The sequence below is a fragment of the Zonotrichia leucophrys genome, chromosome 4 (assembly GCF_028769735.1).
Source record: "Zonotrichia leucophrys gambelii isolate GWCS_2022_RI chromosome 4, RI_Zleu_2.0, whole genome shotgun sequence".
Classification (NCBI taxonomy): Eukaryota; Metazoa; Chordata; class Aves; order Passeriformes; family Passerellidae; genus Zonotrichia; species Zonotrichia leucophrys.
In genome coordinates, this window is record NC_088173.1 from 18895114 (window position 1) to 18903930 (window position 8817).

An 8817-nucleotide genomic window follows, 5' to 3' on the forward strand; every position below is an offset into this window, starting at 1 on the left:
TACCATGTGCATTTGACAAAGAGGTGAGTACAGCTATTTGTTGTAGCATCTTACAGTTCCAAATTAACAATATAATAGACAATCCTAAGCTTATCCCAACTAATATTAATAAAACTACAATGGGGTGACACAACTTATTAAGGACTCCATTCGCAGTTGGTGACCATCCAAAGATCACATCCCACCAGTGATGAGTCATATCTTGTCTTATTCTCTGTAGAACCCTGGTTATCTCCTTTGTATCATGTTGGACAGTAATTAATGTTTTCTTTCCACTCTCCTGAATTTCTTTCAAGATTTCCAATAGGTCTTGGTGTTTAATTAATTGTTTTACCAATGTAAGGTTCATCCCAATAGGGGTAGGTAGTAGTCTGTGATACATCGTGTAATTAGCCTGAATCAGCTGGTGGGATGTCACTGGGGCCAAGTACGAAAAATCACACCCGGTAATCTCAACAAAATTACAAATACAAAAGTTAGAATGATTTCTACTAGACAGAACAACATTATTGCTATCAACTTTTACTGCAGCACAGGCAGTCCTCAGACACACACATCCATTCCCAGTATATACAAGCACAGTTTTCTGGTCGGTGACTGGATGAACTTCAAAGTGACAAATACTCTGTTCAGTGTCCAGGCACACGTCCTGAGCATTAATAGTGTTGCTCTCACAAATGAATCCCATCTGTTCTCTAGTAATGCAGGACTCTACATTTACTGTCTGCCACTTTTCATTCACCTTTCGTGCCCACACTCTATGTTCTGAAGGATAGAGTATTGTTTTTTCATGGTTTAACCCTAGGGCAATGATGGGATGGATAACAAAAACTGTGGCATTACGTATGGTAAGCACAAAGGCAGTTGCTACATTATAAACGGGATCATAGGTGAAATTCACCATAGTCCACCAAGACTGGAACTTCCTTTCAAAATCGATAGCATTATCCCACACAATCTTCCGAATTTCAGCTGGAAAATTACCTTCATTCCCTTCCCGTATGATCAGAGCTGCTGTTGCCTGCACCCATAACTGTGCTTGTATACAACTGAGAGCTAAAGACACATTGTCTTGGACTGCACCAAGTGCTTCTGTTATTAACCTGTGGTCTTGGTCCCCGGTCGTTTCCCATTTTGACAGTACTTTTGAAATCTGCCACTGGCTAGTTCCTAATGCCAACAGAGATGATTGTAAGGGTTGCCTCAATTTTGTTAGGCTGCCTGCTGCAGTGATCAGTTTATTCATCAGTATCTCTGAATCAATTCCATTCAAAACTCCTAATCCTGTCCCTAATAGGCCAGTTAGATCCCTTCTCATTCTGCTCCTGAGGTATGTCTGTTTTTGCAGCCATGTTGTCCAGCCCTCAAAGGAAGTTTTCAGGAAGGAGGAGCAGACTGGTTGGATTTTTGAGATGTTAATTTGCATTATCAGCTCCACACGTTTGAGAGACCATTCTGGATTGAACAATAGTTGTTGTTCACCCACATTCTTTACTACGTAGGGGCCAACTCCATACAACTCGGGTTTGGGTTGGGTCTGAACTATTTGGGTTTTGGTGTGGGCTGTGTAGGGTCCTGCTGTGGTGAAAGGTGTAGTGTCTATTTTGAATTTAAATGAAAGCCCAATATCTTCCTGTGCCCAAAGGCAAGTTATTTCCACAGGCTGTATTAAGGTGAAATTACACCAGCAGTCTGATTCATTTAGGCTATCACAGATTTCCTGGCGTTCATATTCATCAGGAGAAATTGAGACACTAATTTCATTTGGTTTCTTATGGGCTGTCCCATTTATCATCCGGCACCCTACCTTGATTTCTTCTCCTCTAATCCCTTGAAGTGTCCATAGTTTCTGTTCCTGCCATTCCTGCCCCTCATATACCTGATCTCCATGAATTACCACAATGGACAGGTTTAAATTCTCAGAAAGTTCTCCCATGGATCCAGTATACTGATTAAACGCCCGGGACCAAGGCCATTTAACATTGCTCTGAATAAAGGTACTCTCAAGTTCTAAAACTTCAGTCATGATTATACACAAAATGATCCTACAAACTAAAACGTGAGCTACTCCCGACCGCAATTTACTCATTTTGCCCAAGTAAGTTTTAGTCTCAGTTCATTGTCTCCTGGAGTCACTCCTCAAGGGGTCTCTGGGCCTTCTTCACCCGGGAGTGATGAATCCAGGCGTTCTGCTCCTTGATTTTGATTGCAGTGAAGGTGGTGAGAAGCACTTGGAACGGTCCCTCCCACTGCGGTTCCAAAGTTTTTTCTGTAAGAGACTTAACATATACATAATCTCCAGGCTGTATGTTATGTACTGGCCCATCTAACTCCCGGCTCCGAGTTCCTGCCACATGTTTTTCAATTTCTCTGAGCTGTTTGTTTAAGGCCACCATGTAGGTGGCTAATGTCACCTCTCCAATGTGGGTGGACATTCCCTTTTGTATTCCATATGGTCTCCCATAGAGTATTTCAAAAGGGCTTAACTTTTCTTTAGCTCGAGGTTTAGTTCGAATTCGCAATAGTGCTAGTGGAAGAGCTTGGGGCCAGGGCAGATTTGCTTCCTGCCCCAGTCTTATGATTTGCTGTTTAATCAAATGATTCATTTTCTCCACCTGACCACTTGATTGGGGGTGGTATGGGGTGTGGAGCTCCAGTCTATGCCCAGATGGCTACTAATTTGTTGCACTATTTTGGAAATGAAATGTGATCCTCTATCTGAGGACATTGTGGCTGGAACTCCAAAGCGCGGTATTATCTCTTGTAATAACACCCTGGTCACCTCTCTAGCTTTGACAGTTCTGGTGGGGAACGCTTCTGGCCACCCTGAAAATGTATCTGTCAATACCAACAAATATCGATACCCCCTTTCCTTGGGAGTTCTGAAAAGTCAATTTGCCACTGTTGTCCAGGCCCATGGCCCCTCCCAATCTGACCAAGTTTCGGCCTGGGGATATTTTTGGGATTAGTCTGGAGGCAAAGATCACACTGTCGAGTTACCTGAGTAATAGTGGCATATAAATTTCTAGCAACAATCCTCTCAATCAGGTATGTGTATAGGGCATTTATTCCCCAGTGTGTTTTCTGGTGTTCTTCCCTTACTAATGACCACAACAAATGGGAAGGGATTACCAGTTTCTTTTCAATGGTAGCCCACCCTTCTTGGCTATATGTCCCTTTTTGATCTTCAATTAATTTCCTATCTCTCTTGCTATATTCTGGCTTACCTTCAAGGGAGATTTGTCCGTCTGGGATAAGGACTCCTTCAGTAGCTACCTCCCCTTTTGCTGCTTCTTTTGCCTCTCTATCCGCCAGCTCATTTCCTTCTTCCAATTCTGAGCTCACTTTTTGGTGTGCCTTAATGTGCATAATTGCTACCTTTTCAGGCAGTTGAACTGCTTCCAGCAGCTGGATTATTTCTTGTGCATGTTTGATGTTCTTTCCCTGTGAGGTCAGCAGCCCCCTCTCCTTCCAGATGGCCCCATGTGCATGTACAACTCCGAATGCATACCTCGAGTCTGTGTAGATGTTTATTCTCCTCCCTTTTGCCCTTTCCAAGGCACGGGTCAGGGCAATTATCTCGGCCTTCTGCGCGGAGGTGCCTGTTGGTAAGGGTCCAGACTCGATTACCTCTCTATAGGTGGTCACTGCATATCCAGCATATCGCTTCCCATCAGCAACGTAGCTGCTCCCATCAGTGAACCAGGTCTCTGCGTCGTCCAGGGGGGTATCCTTTAAGTCCGGGCGGCTGGAGTAGGTAGCTTCAATGGTCTCCAGGCAATTGTGGTGTACTGCCTCTCCTTGGTTTCCACTGAGAAAAGAAGCTGGGTTGACAATATTAGTCACCACGATCTCTACATCATCTTGCTCCACCATAATGGCCTGGTATTTCAGAAACTCTGCGGTGAAAGCCAGTGGCCACCCTTTACTTCCAGTACTGCGGACACTGTATGGGACACTAGCACAGTCATTTTTTGTCCCAGGGTAAACTTGCGTGCCTCTTGGATGTTCAGCACAACTGCTGCTACAGCTCTGAGGCAACCTGGCCATCCTTTGGCTGTTGCATCTAGTTGCTTAGAGAGGTAAGCGACTGCCCTTCGGTATGGACCCAAGTCTTGAGCCAGTATTCCCAGGGCAATTCCCTGCTTCTCATGGGAAAATAGGAAAAATGGTTTACTCACATCTGGAAGTCCCAAAGCTGGAGCTGACATGAGGGCATCCTTTAGCTGGTGAAAGGCCCGTGTTGCTTCTTTCGTCCACTGGAGATCTCTGTTTCCATTGGCAATAAGAGCATAGAGGGGTCTGACGAGTAGTCCATAATTATAGACCCACAGCCGGCACCACCCTGCCATGCCTAGGAACGTTCGGAGTTCCTTTATGGTCTGGGGTTTTGGGGTTTGGCATATGGCTTCCTTGCGAGCCTGCCCTAAAGTCCGTTGCCCAGCACTCACCTCGTACCCCAGGTAGACTACTTTCTGTTTCACTATCTGTGCCTTTTTCTTGGATACTCTGTATCCTTGGAGTCCTAGGAAATTCAAAAGGCTTACCGTCCAGGCCACACATGCTTCCCTTGTCTGAGTGGCCAGTAGAAGGTCATCAACATACTGCAAAAGCCTCCCTTCTTTCTGTGGGGCTTCCCAGGATTCCAGATCCTTTGCAAGTTGTTCCCCGAACAGGGTGGGGGAATTTTTCCAACCTTGTGGTAGTCTGGTCCATGTGAGCTGGGTTTTGCGCCCACTTTTAGGGCTTTCCCATTCAAATGCAAAGAATTTTTGGCTGGCTTCATGGATGGGGAGGCAAAAGAAGGCATCCTTTAAATCTAGAACAGTGAACCAGGTTAGCTCAGGTGTTAAGCAAGTTAATAAAGTGTATGGATTGGCTACAACCGGATACAGATCTTCTGTTATTTTATTGATAGCCCTTAAATCCTGTACTATCGGTATGTCCCATCAGATTTTCGAACAGGCAGGATGGGAGTATTAAAATCAGATTGGCATTCCTTCAGCAATCCTAGTTGCAGAAAATTTTCGATTATTGAGCTGATTCCCTCCCTGTCCTCTTTCCTTAGGGGGTACTGCTTGATTCTCACTGGCTGCGCTCCCTCCTTGAGTTTGATTACTATGGGAGAGGCATTTTTTGCCCTTCCTGGCACATCAGAGGCCCACACCCGGGAAATACCTGACTTAATATTTCCTCATCAATTTCTTCCTTAATGCCAGTAGCAGTCAGAGTTAAACTTAGTGCCTCTATGTACTTTTGATCATTCACCTCCAGAGTAATTTCCCCATTTTTGAATATGATGGTGGCTTGTAATTGTTCCAATAAATCTCTCCCCAAGAGTGCTCTTGGTGAATTAGGCATGTATAAGAACTTATGAATACCCCATTGTTTTCCCAATTTGTACTTCAAAGGTTTGCAAAAATATGCCCTTTCAGACTGGCCAGTTGCCCCCTGTACTACAACATAATCATTTTCCACAGGCACTAAGGCTTTATTTAGGACTGAATATGTAGCTCCTGTGTCAACTAAAAATTCTACCCTTTTCCCTTCTTCCCCCAGCCTCATTGTTATAACCAGTGGATCCGCTGGGGCAGGATCCCCCGGTCCTCCTCAGTTGTTTTGTACGTGTGCAGCCATCTGTTGGTCACTCCTTCTTCGTTCTGGGCATTGGTCTTTCCAGTGACCAATTCTTTTGCAGATTGCACACTGGTCCCTGCCCAACCGAGGTGGTCCTTGTCTCGGTGGGCCCTGGTTGTGTTTCCTCTGCCTTTCCTCCTGTACCACCGCCACCAACCTTTTCATTCCCCGTTTATATCCTTCCTCCCGGTTACTAAATACTCTCCAGGCCTCTTCTAACAAGGCTTCAAGATTTCTCGCGTCTGCTCCCCGAATCTTCTGAAGTTTACGTCTGATATCTCCAGCAGACTGCCCCAAAAATGAATTAACTAGTTGGTTTATCCCTATCTCAGACTCCGGATCTAATGATGTATGACGACGCATGGTATCCCTTAAACGCTCTAGAAATTCAGATGGAGTCTCAGAAGGTCCCTGCTTAAGTGAATATAAGGCAGACCAGTTTATGGTTTTTGGAATAGCTCTTTCCACCCCTGTTACTATCCACTCTTGATACTCTGTTAATTTCTTTACCTCTGCCGACACATTAGGGTCCCATTCTGGGTCTTGGAGGGGGAAATGTTGTTTTACATCCAGCTGGGTGGCTTTACAGTAATCCTCCGCCAAATTCCCAGCTGTCTTTAAGATCAGCTGCTTCTCTGTCTCAGTGAAAGCATCCAGTAGTAGCTGGATGTCAGCCCAGTCTGGGTTGTGCTGTTTGATAACATACCTCAGGCGTTTGGCAGTGAGTATCGGGTCAACACGGTAATTCCTCGCAACCCTTTCCCATGCTTCTAAATCAAGGGTGGTAAATGGCACTTTAATCATTAATCTACCCCCTTCTGGCCCCACTGCCTGTCGCAGAGGGGCCTGTAGCACTACTTGCCTCCTAGTCCTAGATGCAATTGGACTCCCACGGATGGGGTGGGATCTAGTAGATGTGCCTTCCCCACCTGAGTCCTCCTCCTCCCTTTTGGGGAGGCTTCCTTCCTCCTCATCCTCAGCATCAGCCTCGACTTCCCTAACCATCCCCCTTCGGGGAGGAGCTGGAGGATGTTTCACCCACTCAAATGTGTCCCGTTCTTGCTCCTCAGAACAATAGACCTTATCTGATCTCATACACCGTTGTCCTATACTGCATGCTGAACAGCAGCGTTTGATTTGCCCTCTCTTTGCCTTGTTATCCCTTTCAAGGGCCAAGACCAGTGGGTCTGAGGGTGCCTTAATCCCACAGTCCCTCTGCCACTCTTGGTGGTTTCTTAAAACAAAAAACATATCAGCATACGAGACCTCATTCCATTTACCCTCCCGTCTTAGAAACAACATCAACTGCAGTAAAGTATTATAGTCCAGGGTTCCAGTGGGTGGCCACCTTGCCCCGTCCTCTAGCCTATATAAGGGCCACCAGCGTGTGCAATACTGGATTAGATCCTTTTTATTCTCAGAGCCCCCCCGGCTAGTGATTTCCTTCCAGTGGGCCAAGATGCACCCTAAGGGGCTGGCCTGCGGAACTTCCTTACTCTGGTTAGTTCCCATTATCTCCTTCTTGCTCTGTCCCGCTTCCACCCAAACCTCTTTTCACAGGACTTCACAGTAGCTTCCCAGTCCTCCTCCCACACACCCCAAGTGGCAGGTACCAGATGTGATTTCCCACACACAAGTTTTAAGATCTTAGGCTCTGAATCAGCTTGATCAGGAACCTCTCGTTTACACCTGGGGCACGTGCCCCGTCGCCTGCTAGAACAACAATACCAGCGTTTCCCACAAACTACGCACTGTAATAATACCCACGCAGCGTGCCAGCCTCTTGATGCGCCAAAGGTTACTCGAAATTTCCCGCAAAAGCAAGCTATTCCATTTATTACAGGGAGCTCTAAATTTTCTACGGCAGGCTGTTCCCAGTCCAGACTTACAAGAATGCCAGCTGAAGTCCGGTAGAGTCCCTCTAAGTGAACTCGTTCGTCTTCTCTATTTATCCAAAAATTCACCGGATTCACGAACTCCCAAGGGTCGAGTCCAAACCACTGAGGCAGAGGAACCCCTCGGGTTCGTCTAGCCACGGTGAAAGCACGCACAACCTACACCACAATTTACCACTTTTACTCAAAAAACGCCCTCGCGCACGCTTTTCACAGTTCTCTCTGTTTTCTCCGTCGGGTGCTCCCCGCCCCCGCACAGCCTGCTTCGGCCGGTGTTTACTCAGCCTCTCAAGCGGCGGGCAGAACTTTCGCCCCCCCGCACAGCCTGCTTCGGCCGGTGTTTACTCAGCCTCTCAAGCGGCGGGCAGAACTTTCGCCCCCCCGCACAGCCTGCTCTCTATATATCATACACTTTATACACTTACACAACTTACAAATACAGCGCGCTGATCACACAATGCAACACACAGCAACACAGTGTCCGGACACCACTCACACACGCACAAACAGAAGAAACATACGCGAATTCAGCTCTGCCCTATCAGAATCTGAATTCTAATACACGCATACACGGGTTCACCCGGCTTACACCCGGAGCCGCTGGCAGTCCTGCTCTATCAGGACGACGAGGGGACGAACCCCGTCTCTAATACAGCCGCTCTATCAGCTGCAGCTAGCTTACCCTGGAGCCGCTGGCAGTCCTGCTCTATCAGGACGACGATGGAACGAACCCCGTCTCTAATATGGCCGCTCTATCGGCCGCTCTATCGGCCGCTCTATCGGCTGATCCCCAGACGTCTCTGGGTCGTTAATTCCCTTGTTCTTTCCTTGTTCTTCCCTCCCCCCCCCAGGGGCCCCTAGTACATACCGTGTCCTTCTCCGCGGCCAGCAGGTTCTTGTCTGTCCCGGCAGGAGGCAAGTCGAGGCGAGCGGAACTTCCTCCAGGAAAATCCTGGGGTGCGCCTAGGAGTCCGTCGGTCCCCCCCTGCCCCTGCGGGGACAGAGATGGAGACGGAAAATATCTCCTGAATCTCCTGGCTGGCTCGCCAGAATGATTTGCGGAGAAAGGAAGAAACCTCACAACTTGTAAAAGTTGTAAAGCCCGGTATGCCTTTATTACGACGCGCGTCGGACGCAAGCCTCCCAAAAGGCGTGCGCGCCCCTGGAGACTCCGAGTCCCCTTTTTATCCCCCCTTCCAAATGCATATGCATACAGTTTCAAATTAAGTTCATACATATTCATTCCACGCGACATTTAGCACTAATTCTTCTTTATCGAAGGAAT

General features: G+C 47.2%; 1 protein-coding gene across 1 annotated transcript; it reads right to left on the reverse strand.

The window, feature by feature from the left end:
• Positions 1-1542: 1542 nt before the first annotated feature.
• LOC135447306 (uncharacterized) lies at positions 1543-6743 on the reverse strand. Its single transcript, XM_064712241.1, is given in 5 exon segments — positions 1543-2279; positions 3228-3905; positions 3908-4936; positions 4939-5169; positions 5172-6743. Coding segments are annotated over 5 exon segments (3639 nt in total). The 5' UTR covers positions 6733-6743; the 3' UTR covers positions 1543-2139.
• Between the last annotated feature and the right edge of the window lie 2074 nt (positions 6744-8817).